This window comes from Melozone crissalis, unplaced genomic scaffold (assembly GCF_028551555.1).
Source record: "Melozone crissalis strain CALT ecotype California unplaced genomic scaffold, PUWL_Pcris_2 ptg000027l_1, whole genome shotgun sequence".
Taxonomy (NCBI): Eukaryota; Metazoa; Chordata; class Aves; order Passeriformes; family Passerellidae; genus Melozone; species Melozone crissalis.
The window spans coordinates 66,576,068-66,596,586 of record NW_026535805.1 but is presented as its reverse complement, the minus strand read 5'-3'; the positions used below and the strand labels follow the sequence as shown (position 1 = coordinate 66,596,586).

At 42.5% G+C, this 20,519-nt stretch overlaps 2 protein-coding genes across 5 annotated transcripts in view; one reads left to right on the top strand and one right to left on the bottom strand.

Annotated features, from left to right (window-relative positions):
- The window catches only part of DLGAP2 (DLG associated protein 2), a 450,442-nt gene extending 436,331 nt beyond the window's left edge, over positions 1-14,111 (bottom strand). For 3 of the 4 annotated variants that reach the window (XM_054280610.1, XM_054280612.1, XM_054280611.1), the window contains exon 1: positions 14,002-14,111. In XM_054280610.1, coding sequence (XP_054136585.1) covers positions 14,002-14,019 — 18 coding nt within the window. In that variant the 5' untranslated portion in view covers positions 14,020-14,111. The remainder of the gene's footprint in view (positions 1-14,001) is intronic. The other variant, XM_054280621.1, reaches the window with a different exon arrangement.
- A 327-nt stretch (positions 14,112-14,438) lies between these two features.
- ERICH1 (glutamate rich 1) overlaps positions 14,439-20,519 on the top strand; it is a 65,360-nt gene continuing 59,279 nt past the window's right edge. Inside the window, exon 1 of the mRNA XM_054280271.1 lies at positions 14,439-14,474. Coding sequence (XP_054136246.1) covers positions 14,453-14,474 — 22 coding nt within the window. The 5' untranslated portion in view covers positions 14,439-14,452. The remainder of the gene's footprint in view (positions 14,475-20,519) is intronic.

Genomic DNA, 20,519 nt, shown 5'->3' with positions numbered 1-20,519 from the left:
AAATTCTCCCTAAATGTATGAAAAAAAGACTATCTGTAGATTTTCCTGACAAAACTCAGCATACTTTCATATACATCCTTTATGATAGGAATCCACCTCTGAGCCAGTCATCCCAAGCTCTGGTGTTGACACCAGCAGCACTTCCCAGGTGTGATGCAGCTAACCTGCCTTAGGGCAAGGCTACATCTCCACTTAGGGCTGCCCATCCTACTCCACTCTCCACACCAAGGGAACCAAGAAGTTCCAGTAACCACTAGTGACTGTCCCAGTGAGCAGCTACAAGATGCATTTAATCAGATTAACCTCATACCCAGCAACAAAGTCTCAAGGAAAGAACTGAATCTGTAAGTCTGCTTGACCATTATTTCACTTTCCTTTAAAGTCAGCATCACAAAAGCACATAAAATACATCAAATACTGTGAGAAATAATGGATGTAAATTATGAGAAGAAACTAATATATTTCATCAAGAGACACAAAATTTGCTAGGCAACATTTCCCAGTGCTATACATAAGGGACCAGCGTTATCCACAAATCAAGCAATGTTCTTATTTATTTCAGAAAATATTCAACATAACAAATGAAAGTACCAACATTACAATTATAGTGGTAGGCAAGGAGACAGTAAAAAGAGAGCACTAGTGGGGAAAAGCTATCATGGGAGAGCTACATTAATTTTTATAAAGAACTTTAAAATGCTTCCCTGTTTGGGAAAGCCAATCCACTCTGAGAGCTTTGACTGTGAGAGCAGGAGCAGAGGAATGGTGATCTCCACAAGCAAGGCAGGAGCATTCCTTTACACAGCCCAGCATGTGCAGAGCTCAACCACGTAGTGCTAGGACAGGGAGTTTGTAGCAGTGCAGGCAAAGAAGATGCAAACTGAGATTTTACCAATGCATGACTTAGGGATGGGCTACACAGACCAGGACTTGGAAGACTTCCTGATGCACACAAGGAAGACAAGGAGAACAAGGTCCAGGATTTAGAGGAAAAGGTATCCCAGGAGAAAGGGAAGTCTGAAATAATGGAGACAACACCACACCTGCACCTATTACTGCTCATGCCTTTGAAAGACTTCAGAGTGAGGTTTTGAAAGACTTAAGAGTGAGGTTTTTCTGGTTTCAGTAAACTGCTCTACAGAATGGAGCTATTAATTAGCTAATAAAGGTTGTCATAGCAGGCCTAAGACATGCAATAAATACTGAGGGTCACTGGATATTTTTTTGCTTATTAAAACAATATCTTATATTTAAAAGTCTTATTGATTTCACTTAGACCAAAAATAATTTCATCTTCTGAAGCACTATTTAAAATAGATCACGCATTGTCAGCTCTTTCAAAGGAAATTTCTAAAAATGATGGAAAACCACGTGCAGCCCTGTACAGGATAAACACTAATTCTGTCCCCCTTCTCGGTCTGTACTGGAGATCAGCAGAGAGGATTGCTGACTGTGCTCTTCCCAAACACTGCACCCAGAAGAAAAGTCAGTGTTCCAGTGGCAGGGTGAGCTTTAGAGCTGGTACTTGTGGTTTGGCAGCAAAATGCAATATGCTGCCCTGCTTCAGTATGGCCTGAAGGCATCATCTTGGAGGGAGAAAGCAGAGATCTTCAGGTGCCACTTCTCTCCCAGGCCCCTCCTTCATGGTTCTCTGATGCCAGCAGAGGAATGGCCCAAAGTACTCCAAGTAATTCTCATCAAGCCAGTGACTGGGGCAGCTTGCAGAAAGTTAGAGATGGAAAACGCACTGACACCATAGAAGAATGGAGTTCCCCCCTTACAGATGGCCACCAGCCCCAAAAATGGCACATTCATCAACAGAGCCACAGTGGCATTCCATGCAGTGCTGTTCCGGTCTCAGGCACCTGGCATCATCAGTGATCATCGATGGAAGGGGAGGCTATCAAACAAAGGGCACTGCACAGTTTCGGCAGAATAACTTTGTGATGATCTCTCTTCATCCATCAGCACATATCCCAGCTCAGTGTTTTGGAGTATCTGGCTACCTTTCTGACAGAAGCAACAACAGTAAGAAAATGTTTTTTCCCAGTTTCATGTTAGAAGAAAAAATAGGGACATGGATTATTTGTTCGTAAACAACATAGAGAAGCCAAAAATACAGCTTTTCTCGTAGGCAGTTTTTGATCTTTATGACTTCTAAATGCCCATGCTCATCAAAATTTTGCTCAGAGAGTTAATATATAGAAGTCACCTTTTCTGTGGAAGATTACAGTGAAAACAACTGAAGTAGGACACAGCCCAAATACAATGCTAAACTCCAAAACCCTGCTCACAGCAAGGTGTGTACTTAGGGATGCCTTTGCCAGCTGGCACCTAAACCTGGGTCTGAGTTCAGAGGCAAAACCTTCCTTGTTCAGGTCTAACTCAAATGGCTGAATTAAAACATTTCAGATACTTCAGATGGGTGGTTTTCACTGGGAAGTAGGCTAATATGTGAAAGCTAAATACAAATAAGCTGAAGTCTGAGCAACTGACAGCTCAAATTTGCACATAGCCAGCACAGTGCTCTCCAAGCATATCTGAAGAGCACTTTATATGTGCTCATTTATTATATAAAATAAAAACCACAAATGCATCTAAATCTCTAGGATCCATTAGTTTTAAATTTGCCTTACCACTGATGTTTTTTCATCAAAGGCAATGATTACAGCCAGGTACTGCCACTTAGAGAGCTCTCCTGGGTGCAATGGCAACCCAGGTCTTGGGCAGGATTTAGTTATTTACAAACAGGTACCTGCTATTATTATGGAAAGTTTGAGCTACCTGAGGTGGGCAGACTTGTATCTGTTGGCAGATAGAGCACATGGATTACAATGGACTCTTCTGGAGCCATGGCTGAAGGGCAGAAGTGTGACTATAGATAGTCCCTGACATGGCTCTGAGCTCCTCACCAGTGGCAGGGAAGGGCCACCTTGGGGAGCCGGTGCTCCCTGGGCAGTGCCAGGTGCCCCTGACCTGGATTCAGCCAGGGCTGCACAGGAATCTTGGAGATGCTATAGCACCTAAAGTGAAGCTGGGCACTAAAGGGAGCCCACCTGCATTTAGCCCCAGGTGTAAGCCAGAGCTATCCAAATGCTGCCTCCTGTCAAAAATGAGGACACTTGTGTTCTCCTCATCCCCCAACACACTCAAACACCATGGAATCAAACACAGGGAAAGCAAATTGCCATTGTGCAAGAGAAAGCCTGCATTATCCATAGTGACCAAACCACAACTGGGAACAGGAGGTTTCAGCCAGCCTTTTTTACTGCATCAAGAAACTTAATGAAGACCCAGGTTCCGCCACAAACAGACATGGAAGATACTTTTACATGAATTCCCAAATATACATCACTTCAACACCAGCTGAAATTTCCAAGTTGCCCATTGTGAAAAAACCAAAAAAGCCCAAACAACAACAACAACAAAAAAAGCTATTATCAAGGAAATTCTGAAAGATGTTGTGTCCTGGTGACAACAGGCAACATTCCAGGAAATTATTTTTGTTCATCTCTAAATAAAAATTTCAAGTCACAAGTGAGGAAAAAAAAAATTATACATAACCACTAAATGACCTTATATCATATTTCATTTTTTACAGGAATCAGTTCAACTCCATTTTCATCTTTCAGTTCATGAGTTTTTTCATATATTTATGAACAATTAACTGCCTCTATGTGGAAAAAAAGTGAAATTATTTCTCATTTCATTTTCATAATGACTATATGAATACTACTTTGCTATTGCACAATATCATTAATTCTATATTATCTTCTGGATTTCCACTTTTATTTGTTATACTTTTAATCATTTTTTTTTTTTTCAGTGGGAATATTTCGGTTAATCTTAAAATTCCAATCTAAAGACGCTAAAGATGTTGAAAACTTACTGTTTGGTCTGCAATCTTCCCTCTTTCTCCACTCTCCTTCGTGGAACATATATAAATGCTTGAGTATAATCACAATTTGTTGCTTATATATACAGTGAATTTTTCTAAAAGGTTTATGGCATATAGATTGAAACAGATTTGTGTTAAAACAATACATGAAAAATCTATCAAAAAGAATATCAGAAAATCCCCTAGGTGAAACTACATGATTAATAGCTACAGCCAAAGAAACAGAAATACTGGACAGTTAGTGTAAATTTTCATGGATACAGTTTGTAAGAAAATGCATCAATAAGGTTTTTTTGGAACAGCATTTCAGTGTATCTATCATTCCTTCATAAAAGGGACACCTTGCATGCACGCACATTGCTCTTTATTTCTGTACTTCTTGCAAATCTTTCAGGTGAGATTTCAGCAGTGGTAGTGATTACAAGAGCTGGACATATTTATGAAGAGAGGACAAGGCTGGAGGATTTTATGTTTTTCTCTGAAAAAATAAAGACAACTAATGATCACATCGATGTCTTTCAGAAGAGAATTCACAGGGGAACAGCCTGGCTGCCAAGAATACTTTCCTCCTTGTGCTTTAAACTCAGAAACACAGGAAAAGTTTGTTCCATTAGTCAAGAGAAGCACAACTTTCCTAGCAAATTTTAGTGATAATAATAAGTAAGATATTTCTTTAGGGTAACTTGGATCAGCCCCATGAAAGATGTTTAAAAAGAGAGACAAATTTTATTCATCATTATGTAACATTATGCAACTAAAGTTAATAGCAGAATAATGTTTTCTTTCAGTAAATGTCTTCTTGGGTTTTTTTTGTTTTGTTTTTTTTTTTAATATAAGTTACCCTCTTTTATGGGCAATCTGTTTTCCAAGTAAAGGACAATCCAAATGTATCCTGGCAGCTGCCTCATATCAGCTGAGCCTTTTCTATAAATTTTTATATATCAAGATGCATTATGCAATACTGATATCTGTTTACCTATAGTCCATGCAATTTTTTCTTCTATTCATGAAAACATTGAAGTCTATCAATCTTGCATGATGCAGTTCCTAAATGCGTGTGATACCTCAGGAAAGGGATATTATGAAGTTTGTTCCTGCCCCTTACATATAAGCAGAACAAGGCAAACAAAATAGTCATAACTTGTATTGCACTATTAGGATCTCTCCAGTGTTATACTCTGAGTCTTTAATCTATATTCTTGATCATTTGTCTTCTTTCCTTCTGCTGCCAAGCCGTACCACGTGCATCCCTAAACCCCTCCGTGATACTCTCCCTTTTTCCAACACTAACCTGGGCTTGCTCCTGTGTCTGCTCACCCTCCAGCCCACAGACTGCACATGAAGTGCAGGAAAACACAAATGTTAACAAGCTGCACCTGGAGCACTGATTGTTCTAGCACTAAAGCAAAGTGTTAGATTTAATTTCCAGGCTGTAATCAGAATGAAGGCTTTACACATTCTTGTGATTCTCAGGTATCACACTACTTTGCTGAGCTTCAGTGTCCATGTTGAAGTAACAAATGGACATTTGTCAGCACATTTTAAACAAAATTCCATCTGATTAGGAAGTATACCACAAAGTTTTTAAAACAATGGAGTGCAATTTAAAGAAATTAATAAATGCAGAGAAAATATTCTATTAAATGAAGTTCGGAAAATGCATTTGTATCGTTCTTTAAAAAATGAAAATAAAAATGTATTACATTACCCAGGAGTGCAACTAAAAAGAAGATTACTCACAAACATGCCAGGAAAGCTCCTGAAAGAGAATGCCATCTGAATGTGATACGCTTATATAGGAGAAGCTTTTCCATTTTATTGATCAAAGCATTATTCTACAGCCTAGCATACACTGAGCTTCTCAGCTTTGTATTTTGCTTTTCTGCATCGTTTTTAGAACAGCAATTCATGACTATTTTGGAAAGTAAAAAGAAATGGAAAAATCCCAGGGAATTGATCAAAAACCTGATACTGGTTAGCAAAGTAAGTGTGCTGCATAACTTATCCACAACTAAAAGTAGTGGAGAGATTTCCACACTGCTCTAAATCGTAAGCACAGTACATGATAAAAATAATAATTTATTAGATGAGACATTTACTTGGGTATGCACAATACCAAAAAGCACTATAAAATGTAAAAAGTATTTTGAAATACAATAATTAATGGGAAAAAAAAATACATACATGTAAAAAAATATAATTCTAAATGAAACAACATAAAAAAACATTAACTGCATTATAAATTACCTCAAGACCGAGCACACATTACTATATGAGGCATTTTACTGGTGAGCATAAGAATATTTCCACTGATTTCTGTCACCTTTGACAAATTATTTTAGCTGTAGAGAAACATTAATGGGGGGGAAAGAGAAAAACTCTGTGAAGCATCCAAAATTAATCTATCAGTTCTTAACTTCAAAAGAAAAATAACAACTTAAAAATATTTAATTTACTATTTAGATCCGTTTTAATACTTTGGTCCTCTATTTCCTTACTTTCAAATGTCACTATGTGCCTTTGAATTCATAAAGTAACGTATAACTTTCTAAATCTTGTTGCAGCTGAAACTTTGCAGTATAGGTAACTCAAATTTTTGTGAGAAAGATCAATGCAATATAAGAATGCACCATATTACTAAAGGAGATGAGACTGAAAAGTATCATAAAAACAATTTCTCCCTTAGAAGTGTCATGTTAAGATTTTTGAAGAGTACATTATAAATTATCACTTAGGAAAACTGTTATCAAATTAGTTACCATCTACATTATTATAAAAGTACATGATATCATAACTAATTGCATCCCTTTTCAACATCATAAAAAGTAATTTCTTTGAAACACCTCACTTGCTATACTCACCCCTTGTATAATGAGCAAGAGCTGACACATATTGAGATGGAGACACTAAGAATCCAATGCATTTCAGGACTGGCAACAAAAGTAATGCTGCATTTTTACATGTACTTCAGCCTTTTCTGCATATAATGCTGTAAACCACAGGACCTTGTGACAAAATTACTCTGACCTACAAATTGTAGTAAACTGGATTTTCAATAAACTGTTATGAAGGAGCCATGCCTAAGCTACATGTAACATTTTGATTTCTCAGTCTACTAAAACTTGAGGGGAAGGAAAGAGCATTCCAGTTTTATTTGAATTCCAGAAAGGAAAAGAGTGCATTTAAATTTCTGTTAAGTTACTAACAAATAATTTACACTAGTGGTTTTTTGTTTTTTTTTTTTTTTTTAATGAATCTATTATATATTGAAGCTATTCTCTTAAATCCAGTAGTTTATCTAGCTCTGAAAACTAATTTTGGACTTTTGTGGTATGAATATAAGCTATAGTAGCTACTCCTAAGTGACAGTATTTGTAAACAGACCCTCAAATGAATGAGATCAAAATCTCAGACTCAAATAAAAATAAATTTATCATGTACACAATGCATAACAGGAACACTTAAAATTTTTTCAATTCCTTACCTTTAAGTAAAACATTATGACAAAGATAATCCCAAAATAGCCCAAAACCAGGCCAGGTGCTAGATAACAAAGCCACAAGTTGCCATCAAAGACAAGATCAGTTTCACGTCCTGCAGCCAGAAAGGGCTACAAACATCAGAGTGGCCTGAGCTCCCCTCCGGAGGGAAGGTGAAGCTTTGTCATTCTTACCAATGGGAGCCCATCATCTTCCCAGCTGGAGGACATTAATGCTCCTCACTGACACTCAGCATCTTCTGGCTCTGATGGTCTTCATAGCCCAATTAAAAAACAAAAAAAAAGAAAACCCACATACTTAAGTCTACATGTTATTTCCTCTGCATTGTGCTATCATGAGGAAGCCTGCTTAAGAATTGAGACAGATACATAGTTTTTTCAAGACATTTGGACATACTTTTCCATTCCTTTTTGTAGCATTAAAAAAAGATTTTTCTTCTAGCTTCAACTATGCAGGATTTGAAATGCTGCAATATCAATGGAAGTGAATCAAAGGAATAAAACCAAGTATTGTCCTCCTTTCTGCTCATCAGGGAAGATAATTGTTATCAAATTCTAAAACTAAAGAATATATTTGTTAATTTAAGTAAAATCTGCTGTTGCACAGAGGATAAAGGTGGCCTTACACTGATGCTCTTTGGAAAGAATTTCACTCTACATGAATGAGGCAAAGCTGCTGGCTTTTATCTTTCTTGGACTCTGCTTAGACAAATTCAAGAGAATAAGTGTGTTTATGCTCTGTAGCTTTATATCCCAATGACTTATTAATCCATAAATCAACAAGAATGTGGAAGATCCTCTGGGTTTTTTTTTCCTTGCTCCCCTATTATTAGAGTATAAGAAAGAAAAGGTGTAGTAACTACTTGAGATTCTTTCACTACTGTCTGCTATTCAGGGGAAAAAAAGAGGTTAAAAAGTAACCTCCCACTTGTGGCGAGTGTAGCTATTTGTTCAGTGTTATTTTTACAGGCTACTTGTGAAACTAGAAGGCAGGTGTGAAAGCTGAGAAGCTCATTCTACTCCTCATTGCCAGAAAAGCACAGAATAATACAATAGCATACTGCTGCATTCCTGCAGCTGCACAAGCTCTAAAAGCCACCACATGGGAGTGAAATGGTTTGGGAAAAGTTTCTTTAAGGGCAACTTGGTTATCTGCATCATTAATAATATTGTGTCTGTTTTCTATGAAAAGTGACCAGCTTCTCCAGTTGCAAAACTAGGAGAATTGCTGGAGATTTTGATGATATTTTATGATATGTAATTTGCATAACATTATTAAGGCATTTAAAAGTTTCACAATGCAAGCCATACCATCAAGAAGCAAAGAATTAGAGGAAACTTATTCAGTTGACCTCCAAAGCACAAAATAAATTTCATGAAGAATCAGTATTTTAAAAAAATAAATTCATGCTAAGGGAAAGTAGATTCCAGACAAGCCTAAACAATTAATTTGCCTCCTCACCACACCTTAGGGATTCCTGAAAATACAGTATCACCTCAATTAAAGGGGAAAGATAGTAAAAATGGTTTTGAATTGTTTTTCTCAATACTGACCTGCTGCCTCTCCAGGACAATGCAGAGAAGCTGTTTCCTCTGAAAGGCAGCATGCCAGAGGCTGAGCACTGCCCAAGCAGCCTTTTAGCTTCCAAGATGAAATACATATCAGAGACACCTTAATCGACCACTACACTAGAGTGCTGTTCAAATTCTCCTTAAATATGTTCTTAGTTTTATGCTTTCCTAACTGCTTTCAAAGTCATTATCAAGACTTAACTTTTACATTTTCTAGAATAAACTTTTAAATGCAAGAACTTTTGTGTTCAAAATGAGATCAGGTCAATCTGACAACATTAAGATGCTCTTCTTTCTTCTGAAATAACAAATTTACTTTTTAAAGAGAGTATTTAAGAGGGAAGATGCAAAATTGAGACCGGTGGAAGAATTTTGCATGGAGAAGGAGAATCTATGAAGGACCCAAGATGGGGAGCTATAGATAGACAGAAAGCTCTAGAGTATACTTAAGCTCTTTCTATTATTTGTGTAAAGTCTAAATCTCTAAATTAATGATTTTTATTTTGTTGGATTTATGCATTTGATCATATTTTTGAGATGTTCCACTACTGTCAATTTATCCACTACTGTCAATTTATCTGCTGCAACAGTGGTTGCAGCATCTCCTGAAGATAACAGACACTGATTCCCCTTGTGAGATAAAAGCCTTCATCGATGGTATACCTCATATATTTCTGGAAACTGCTGGTGTATGATACCTTTACTATAAAAAATAGAAAAAAAAGTCATTTTATATCATAGGAATATATGCTTATGAAGCCACAAAAAATTTAGAGGGCTTAAGGCCAATGCCTTTTTTGGAAGTTATTTGCTGTTCATTTTCAAAACTGGCAAGGACAGAGAAATATGACAAATATGGAATGAAAACGCATGGAAAATAAGTAAATTTTATGCACAAAAGAAGTATTTAAGAGAGTACTGTGAGAAACAGATAAAAACAAAGTGAGACCAAATATATATGCATGCATGGAAACACTGATTGAGAAATCTAACTGCAGTGATTTCCATCCTCTCATCACAACTGAGCTTGTACTAAATGAATAAACTGCTACTTGACATTTTCTAAATAAATATCATGGGAAGAGTACTTATTTTACTTTAATGAATCATTTCAGCCTCTCCAACAGAAAGCAGTTGTGATGAACTATAATCTGTTCTGGGAAATATAATTCTATAATGGAGATATATATGGACTGAAATATGGGAAGTTGTGTTCTCCAACAAGTCTACTTTAAAAGAGATTCTGATTCATCCATGCCCACTTCTACTTATATTTGATCATAGCTGTTGACATACTGTATCTGCCATGCTGAGAGCTATTTCTCTACTAGAGGTAAGAAAGCCATATGGTTCGTGGATGACTATGAATTTTTGCAAGGCAAACTGAACTAATATGTGTATTTTTTTTTCCTGTAGCTATTCAAACAAAACTATCCATTTAGCAAACAGAACGTTCTCAATTCAATGGGATACTTTGGCCCATGTAATACATTTCTAAGAACTGAAAGTCTTCCTTAAATGCAATCACAATTGATGGGCTAACACTGACTTTCTGCATTAGTGGTCCTCTCATTCACCATGCATGGTTAGATATAAACAAATTCACTGTACTGATTAAGTGAAGCAGCAAATAAGACTTGTCTTGTTCATGGAGTAGAACCAAAACAGCTGTTTTTGTTTGACTGATGCAGATTCAAAGGGCCCCCAATGGTACACCTCATAAAAAAATCAGCAGGTTATTTGAGGGGTTATGTTCTTTTTATTACTAAAACTTCTCAAAGGATTATCATAGTTATGCAAGGAAATTGCTTTGACAATGTGTAATTACAAACAGGAAAAAACAGTTCTTGCCAAAGGCAGGTGTAAAATAACATTTTACCATCCTTGTTAAGACTCAAAAAAAAATGTCAGTAATTACTTCAAAGTCCACAATTTAGCCAGGCAAAGCTCACAATCAAGTTGCAATCCAGTCATCCAGACTGCATCTACAAATATTTCCTATTAGAACATCTGCTGTCAGAAAACCCTGCCGTAACTGTGACATGATAAGTGGACCAGGACAGGCAATGTCCAGGGGAGTTTGCAGAGGGCACCCTCTGGGCAGAATACTGCTTGTTGTCCAGACACCGTGGATACTGGACATGCAAGCCTTCCTCGGGGTCAGGTCTGAATCCCTCTATTCAGGGATATGTTTCTTATTTCACATGTACCAATTATTATTGAATTAAGTTGTTTCATGTATTGGAATTCATTTAGAATATAACTTTTAGTTTGCCATGATGTACCTTGAAATTTTTGTCTTGCTTTGGTAACTTTTTGTTTCAGCTTGGCATTCCCAACAGTACCACTATTAGTATTTGTGGGATCCTGTCATACACCAATGTGAAATCCCAATCCCATTAAGTCATTGTGGTTATTACCATTGGTTCAGCAAGTCTTGGATTTGACTGTGATTTTATGTGTTACATAGACAAAACGCATTCTCCTCAACACCTCTGTCAAGAGCAATCTATGTTTGCTGATTGTGAAATGTCTGATTAAAGCACTTATGACTTTATTCTAAGTGTAATTTCAATTTGCACCAGGAATTGAAACTCATTTCAGAGGGACTGGAAATTCTAAAAGTTATTAGAGGTATGTCCTATACCATTCTAGTACAAAATAGATATATGACTAACTAAATGCAAATAGTGCTTTATAGTACTAAAATGAAAAGCTAAAAGAGAATCAACAAATTTATTTGACAATCCTAGATTTTAGTTCATGTGTTACTGAACAATGGCATAATAAACGCATTCTTTAACTTGGGAATATTATGTCAGATCACACAGGGTCTGCCTCGAGCACTCAGAATTAAATCTCCAATGTATAACTTTGGAATTCATAAAACTATTAAACATTGTCTGAGTCCATTTTAACGACATAACACACATTTTGAAAAGCATGCAAAATGATGGGGGGAAGAACCTTTGAAACAAATTATATGATCAGCTTAGCACTGTAAAAATAGCTTCACACAGTAAAATTAAAACTTGCAGTTCTGAAATAAAGGGTTTTATGCAAACTATCTGGAAATTACTTGAAAGTATTGCTATATTGGTGAAAGCACAGAAATATAAAACTTCAACTCTTCCTATTTTAGGTTTTCCAGATAAAATATGAAGGCAGAAATGCAACAAATCAGAGATGTGAACGGCTGACACCTCAAACACATGTGCATTATAAAATATTACCATCCATCCTCTGGTCTATCCCCAAGCTGCTTTTTAAAACGTCCAGTACCATCAGTATGCCCCCTTGATACATCCCACAGTAGAAAACATTCAGTTACTAAGAATCCACATGAGATTTCCCCATCATCTGCACTCGGATCTGCACTCGGTCACACTGAGGTGACCATTGCTCCTCGCTGGATGCCCGCTTGCAGTCATCTACTACCTACGCGGCTGGAGGCATCCAGTGTTTCAAATTTTGTTAGTGCTCCGCTTGTGTTGCTACTGCGAAGCAGAGAGAAATAGTTACAAAACGCTCCAGCGCTAAGAAGGGCACTTGCTTTCACAGCCGCGATCCTGCGCTCACACCACCTAACGTGCCGGGAGCACTTGGTCCCATTCTCAGGGCTTCAATCTGGAAGAGATTCAAGCATCGCCTGCTCCCAAGGCACATTATGCCCGTGTAAGAATGTGCCGTAACGAAGAATGTCGCCGTAAATTAGACCCTTTAAGTTTGAGGGAAGTTGAGGCCGGAGCCCTTATAATGGATTTATGGCTAAACGCCAAGCAGTACGGCACCGGCACCGCTGTTAGAACTGGGACACCAGCAGCGGCAGGAATTAGGTTACGAAGGCGACAGAAAGCGGGGCGGTAAAGGAAAGTCCCTTTTCTGCAGCTCCCGCCGGCTGGAAGAGTCTCCCCACTCCCGTGCCCCGGGCCGATCCGTAGCGGCCTCGCAGCCGCAGGTCGGTTCGGTTCGGTTCGGGCCGGCGGGACCGCCCGCCCCGACGGTGGCGGACGCCGGGAGGTTTGCCGGCTCCGCTCCGGGAGGCGAGGCGGGCCGGGGCGCGCTGCGCTCTCATTATGACACCGGGTAATTATTTTATTTCTCCGGCAGACGGTGTTTCTAAGGACCGCGGAGGCGCTCAGCCAACCCGCCCGCGAACGCCGCTCCCTGCGTGGCGAGAGCCGCCCGTGATCGCCCCTCGGTGACCGAGGGCAGCGCAGCAGATGCGCCGGGCAGCCACCCCCGCGCTCCGGTGCGCGCCCGCGGACTCTCCGGCCGCGCCGAGCCCTGCGCGCCCGGGCGCGGCAGCCGCGCAGAGCCGGCGCGGGGAACGTGCGGGACTCACCTGCCGCCCGCCCCGCTCGGCTGCCGCCCCGCCGCCCCTGGGGGCCGGGCCGGAGGGACGGAGCAGCGCGGCCCCTCCGACGTACCCGCACCCTCCCCGGGGCGGCATGGCACGGCACGGCACGGCACGGCACGGCACGGCACGGCACGGCGGCCGGGCAGGGAAAGGGGAGCGGAGCAGGCGGCGGTGCGCCGCCAGCCCCGGCTGCCCGGCCCCTCCTCGCGGGGCAGCCCCAGCATCACGCACTGCCAAAATTTAAATCGCCCCAGCACTGCGGCTCCGCGCGCAGCATCCCCTCCCCGCCGCTCCCTCCGACCAGACCGGCCGCACGGGAGGGTGCCAGACCGCGCTCGCCCCGCTCAGGCATCGGGCACTCGGGGCGCAGCCGTCCTGCCCGGGCTGTAGCGAGGCGAGACCCCCGCCACGGCGACACCGCGCCGGGGCCAGCGCGACGCCGGGACGCGCCGGTGATGGGGATGACACCACAACCGACGGCGCGGCTGGCGCGCCCTCGCCCCGCTGCCCGGGCGCCCGTCCCCGACGGTGCGGTCCCCGCGCGGATCCGCGGCACCGGCACCCGCCCGTTCCCTCCGCTGCTTGTGCGGAGGCGCCCTGCGAGCAGACCGGCGCGCCTGCCGCCCCGACGGCGGCCCCTTCCCTCGCCTCCCTCCCTCCCTCCCTCCGTACCTTTTTCAGCGCTGACATTCTAGTGCATTATTAACGCGGCGGGTGCGGGCTGCGGCGGGTCGCGATTAAGGAGACGCCGGGAGCGGGAGCAGCGGCGCGCGCCCAGCGTCCCCCGGCGCCGCTCACCCGCCGGGGCCGCCGCGCGCCGCTCGCCCGCCGCGCGCCGCTCCCCCCGCCCCTCGCGCCCCGCGCGCGCCCTCGCCCTCGCTCCCGCGCGCGCGGCAGGGGCGCCCCCGCCGGCTCTGCGCAGCCGCGCGCCCCCTGCCGGAGCCCGCGGGCATCGCGCCCGCTGAGGCGGGGCGGGACGGGGCGGGGCCAAGGCGCGGCGCGGGGACGCCCTGCGGCAGCCCCGCCAATGGCGGCGCCCGGCGCCGGGACCGACAGGCGCGGCGGCCAACGGGAAGGGGAGCGCCGCGGGGCCGCGGGGGTGTCTCGGAGGGGCCGTGGGGCCATGGCCGGGAGCAGGAGGAGCGGTGAGTCTGTGTCGTGAGCGGTAGTTGGTCCTGCCGTGCTGCCGCCGGGGCTGGTGACGGAGGGAGCCGGGGGGCGGCGGTGACGGCTCCGGGTGCGGCTGCCCTCAGCCGCCCTCAGCCGCGGCGTGTTCCGGCCCGGGCGCACCGCGCTGCTGCCGCGGGACCCGCTGGTTCCGCTGCTCGGCGCCCTTCCCGCGGGGGCAGGCCGTGAGAAGCCGAGCCTGCCCGGCAGCGGGGGAGGCGGGCGGACAGAAGTGGCCTCGGCGGAGCCTCCGGCCGCACCGGCGGGGCGCTGGGCGTGCGGGGACTCCGGCGCTGAGCCCGCCCGGCCTCCTGTCCAGCCGCTCCGGGGCGGGTTCTATTGCCGAGTATTCCTGCCCGGGGATGGGGAGAGAGTAAATAAATTTTACTTCTCTAATCACAGAGTGTTTTAAGATGACACCTTTTATCCTCAGTACGCACATGCATACGTGCTTACTTGTTAGTGACCCTCTATTTCGGCTTAAAGTTACTTAGCTCACTTCTGAAATAACTGTGGTACTGTGCTTGCAAAGAATAAGATAAAACCTTCTGCTAGCCATGCACAACTTCAGTCTGTTCTGTTTATCTGAATGTTTTATAAGACACGGCACAGGAAGAACCCAATAATCAAAATACAGGGGTTCCATAAGTAATATCTTGTTCTTAAGGTGTGTCGAGTAGAGCTGAGCTGTGCGAGAGCTGAATGCTTGCATCCTGTGCTTGACTGTTGCGTTTTCACACAGTTCCAGCAGCCTGAAACTGGAATACTTCATGGGAGGATTACAATTTGAGAGTGAAACCGATCACTGGAGTTAATGTGGAAGCTGTTTGCTGACGGACTGCATGCAGCGATCGTTTGAAGGAGGTTTAAATACTCAGTAGTGTTCTCTGTGGTTTAGATGCAGCTTGGTTGTGAAGAAGGGAGAAGGAGTCACTGTTTTCCTCTACGCTTCGGGGATGTGAATTACAAATTGATGTTTTCTGGAAGAAAGTGAATTAGGAAGAGTGAGTTCATGCACTTGTCAATGAATGCATGGCTCTAGAGCTGAGAATGGGAGAACTGAATTCTAAAGCTCTCAAATTGTTTAAAACTGAAGGTCAGATAAAGAGCTGCTTGTTTTGGTAGTGTGTCAGAGAAAGCTGAAATGATCATGCTGAGTGTCTGGCTTTACTATGTAAAGTTGGAAATCATTCATGTTTTATTCAGCCGCTCTAAGGAGCCTTGACTTTAGATTGAAAGGAAAATACAGTGAGAAATACAAGGATGTCACATGCTCCCGTGGGAAGGAAATAAAAAAAACTGGAAGAGTTTAAAACCTCATCTGATCAGCCTCTGCAGCCCATAGCATTTATGAAAACTGTTGACTTTCTGTTGTGAAACTATGTGTATTTTTGAAAGGACAAGTGTCCTATAGAAGAGCTGAGAAAGGAGGTTTAGCTGCTTCCCTTTAAGGTTAATTTTGCTGGCTTTTTGTAAGAGCATGTTGAAATGCTGAAGACAAATTTTTGTGTGCATTACAGTAGAACAACAAAGCTTTTTATTTTGTTGGGAACTGGGCCATAATACAGAATAAATGGGATGGTCAATAGCTTGTGGGTCATGGGTCTAATTGTCAGTGAACAGAATCTAAACAGTGAAAAGCCAGTAGAGCAGGTAAGTGAAATGCACTTCACTCTGCCAGGAAGGGGTGAGACAGGAGTAGTTGAGAAAGTGCATTTTTTACTTTTAGTTTTTGTGCAGCTTTTTGTTTTTTACTTGCTCGTGTACCAGTGATTTGTGACAGGGCTAGAGGTACTACTGCTGTCATTCTGTGTGTTATCAACAAGGTATTGATCCTGTCTGGGACAGCTGAACTCCTAACTTGTTGCTGTTAAACATTGACAATTGCATCCTGAAAGCTTTAGTCATCATTCTTGGAAGTTTGTGCCACCCCAAAATAACACTTTCATAAAAGGCTGGATAGAGAGTGATGTTCCAGCTGCTGAAGGGTAGAAGTAAGGTATTGATGCAGGTGTAGTGTACATTATTGATATAATTGCTAGTAAAAAGTGATGGAAAAGTTGTGCTGTACAAGGGATGATCTAGTGGGACAACAGGAGGCTTCCTGTTGGAGAGATTAAACTGGAAAGCAAATGTGGACACTTGACAGACATCAGTGGCAAATGTTTTTAAATAGAGAATATTGCTTCAAGGAGTGCTGTTTTCATCTCTCAGGTGACTTTGGGCAGAGTTATAATGGTCTTTGAAATGACACTGCAATTCCTTGGTTTGGGGATTTTTTTTTGTTTTTGTTTTTCTGTTTTTTTTTTTTTTTAATGGCTATATCACATATTAAACATCTTCATTTTGCAGAAAAGCACACCATTTCTTCCCTTTTTCTAGTTTCAGAGAAGCATTGATTTTTAAACATCTTGAGGTTATTCAAATCCTTTTCTTATTTTTGGTTTTCAAACTCAACATAATTTTTGGCAAATACTTTGATGTTTTATTAGGAAAAAAGATAAACACCCTTTTTTTTTATAGTGGGTATGTTTTCTTTCATCATATATCTTCCATATATATCATATAAGGGCAATATTAATGGCAAATGGAGTTTGATGCCTGACATTATTTTTTTCCTTCTTTGAGAAGTATCTTGCTCCCCCCCAAATGTGACCAAAGATTTATTACAGCATATCAAGATGTAAATTCTATTTGGATTGTAGTTGGCTAAATTACAAATAGCTGGGTTTCTTGTGATTAAATGTAGAAGCTACACCAGACTAAGTGTACTTGACTCTGCCATTGAAACCTTTTATGAAAGGGAGGAAGAAAAATTTACATTGCTGACCTTGGTGTTATGCCTGGATGAGAAATGCAGTCAAGGAGAAAGGCCAAAAAGGTGAAAGAGGCAGAAATGAGACACCCAATTGATGAAAGTGAAGGGAGAACGAGCACGCATCCAATTGATGAGCATCGATCTCCGATTTATTGATCCAGCTTGCACACTTTTATAGTAGTGTTAATCAAGCTCATACATGTTGCAAAACCCGAGCTCATCGTTGGTTACAGATTACATGCCAACCCCTCCTTTGTTGTTAATACCTGTGGTTTCTTGTTGAGGCTAGTACTTGTTTTCCTCATCCTGCTGTTGACTTGTTATTGAGCACCCTCAAGGACTCCATGTTTTCCACCATGTTTTTCTCATCACTTAGCCAAGGACACGGTGTTTATTGTTTTTAAGGAAAAAGCCTGAGAACTTGCTGCTTACAGCTGCCTTTTGCTTTTTAACCAGCTGTATATGATCATGGCCTTTTTCTATAAGCCATGTCTGAACAAAGCTCTCCACACCCAATGACCTTCCATTTAGAAAGTCTGCAAGGGGAGCACGTGCTCACAGGGAGCAGAGCATGACATGATGTGGTCTTTAGGGTTCTGTGTTTTGTGTGGGTGGCTGTTTGGGGTTTTTTTGGGGGATGGATTGTGTTGGTGTAGGGTTGGTTTGTTCTCAGGAAGTTCAAGCAATTGTTACATATTTTGCATTGAGATGGGATGGTCCACAAGGGTAGGTGGGACTGTTGAAACATGCTAGGGAGTAATAATGTTCAGGAGCAGGTGTATGAACCTGTGTTAGTTAGTAAAAGTGGTGGAGGTGGTGGTGTGTGCCATTAAGGTGTGTCTGTTTTAGTTATTTTGCCTTTTTAAACATTCAGTGTGTGATGCCTTTCACTCAGCACTGGCTTTGCCCTTGTTGTAACAGATTTCTGGAATCACCTCGGAGCAAAGCTGCTCACATACTCACTTGCCACTGGGATGAGGGAAGGAATCAGAAAACTGAGCAAACTCACTTGGTTGAGACAAAGACAGTTTAATAGGTGTTGCAGTGTGTTGCAATTTCCTGTTTTAAACTTCCCAGGTGTGCCAAAACCTCTCTTCCCTTTCCCCCTCGCCCCCTGCTGGGCTGTCAGTCAGTTTTAACATTCCAGCAAGGCCTCGTGTGTGGTTGGTCACGTTCAAAGGCTGCAATCCAGGCCTGGGGTCATTGGCCTGCCTGGGTGTCCCTCGTTTCCTGAGACCCTGCCCCTCCCACCTGGTTGGTGCTCATCTGTCCCTTCCCCTCCCCCTGGGCTTAAATTGAGCCAGGACCATGTGCTCATTATTCTGTTGGAGCTGTTACCAAGATTCAGACGTCTGTGACCATGGAATAAACTCTGGATATTAACTCTACGGCAGAATCCGCTCTCTTTTCCTCTCCACCATCGCCTGAAGCCCTTCCACCTGAGGTAAACTGATTTTCTGCAAGCCTGGACTTGTTTCAGCTCCCAGCTGCAACCTCCAGCCAGCCAAAAGTATCTCTGGGGTGAAACACCACAGCTGCCTCCTTTGGCCTGGCAGCAGGGATCAGACGGGCCCAGGCACAATCTACCTGGTAATATTGGGATTCATATTCCAGTAAATAGGAAAACCAAAATCCACACAAGCAAAACAAAAGAAGGAACTCATTCACCACTTCCCATGGGCTGGCAGGTGTTTAGCCTTCCCCAGAAAAGCAGCGCTCCTTTACCTGTAATGGTGATTTGGGAGGACAGGCATCATCACTCTGAGCATTCCCCCTTCTTTCTTTCCCCCAGCTTTATATCTGAGCATGTCAGCATAGGGTTTGGCATATCCCTCGATTCAGCTGCTCCAGGTGTGTTCCCTCTCAATTCTTGGTGTACCTCCAGCTTTCTTCACTGGTGGGGCAGGTAACAGAAAGGGCCTTAAGACTGCTCAGCAATAACGAAATCATCCTTGTATTGTCAGCCCTCTTTTCAGCACAAATCCAAAACACAGCCCCCTACCAGCTACTGTGGAGAAAATTAACTCCATCCCAGCCAAAGCCAGCACAGATTGTTATGGCAATATGTGGTTTCTTATGCTTTCAGTTGTTTTTAGTTCAAAAGGTTGAAAACTGTTCTCAAGAAGTTTGGATTTTTGTGGGTTGGCTAATGACTTAAAGTAAAACTCCATATAGGTCTAGAAAGAAAAGAAAAATTCAGCTGCATTGGAACTTCCAGAACTCTTTTGTGATGGGGTGTTTGGTGCAATATTGATTTCTGTTATATGTACATTAGATATGCTTGCAGAAATTCCTTGATTTTGTTGTAATCAAATGTTGACATCACTGCAGAGGGTAATATATTCAGTTTTTGAAGAAAGCTATGTAGAAATTCAATTAATTTATATTTGTTTTATATAATATGACCTTATGAAGATTTCTTTTGAATAGTACTTAATGCACAAATCTGTTGGACTTTTCTTTGTGTTCAGTGATACTACACCTGCCAATTTCATGGTTTGATTTTTAAGTATGGGTATATTGACCTTCATTTTAGCTTGCTTCTTCTTATGGGAAACTGCCTGTTTAAAATTTGCAATTTTTTTTCTCTTCAGTAATCTGAAGTCAGAATGAGTTGTGGGTTTTTTGTGTTTTGCTTTTTGATTTTTACTGTTTTCAGCTATTTTGATGTCTTTTTTCCATATTACTACTATCATTTACCAGAACATTTAACTTAAGCCAATGTGTGGCATAGTTCAGTCTTCACTTTTAGCCATATGCTCTTTGCATTCAGATTTAGGGTGAAGTAAGATTTAAACTTTCTGAAACTTTACAGCTGTGTTGGCCTCAGATTGGTCTCTGAGCAGTGATGTTATAAGTGCAGAGCCTTCCCCCTTCCCTCTCCCAAATCTGTCCAGAAAAGAGAGGAAAAAAGTCTCATGGAGTCTCTCATAGGAGTCCAGTTCCTGTCCCCTGCACAGCACCATCTCCAGGAATCACACATGTGCCCAAGAACACTGACCAAATGCTTCTTGAGCTCTGTCAGGCTTGGTGCTGTGAGCACTTCCCTGGGGAGCTGTTCCAGTGCCCAAACACCCTCTGGGTGAGGAACATTTACCTGATATCCAACCTAACCCTCCCCTGAGGTTTGGGGCCATTCCCTTGGGTCCTGTCACTGGTGACCACAGGGAAGAGCTCAGGGTCTGTCCCTCCTCTTCCCCTCACA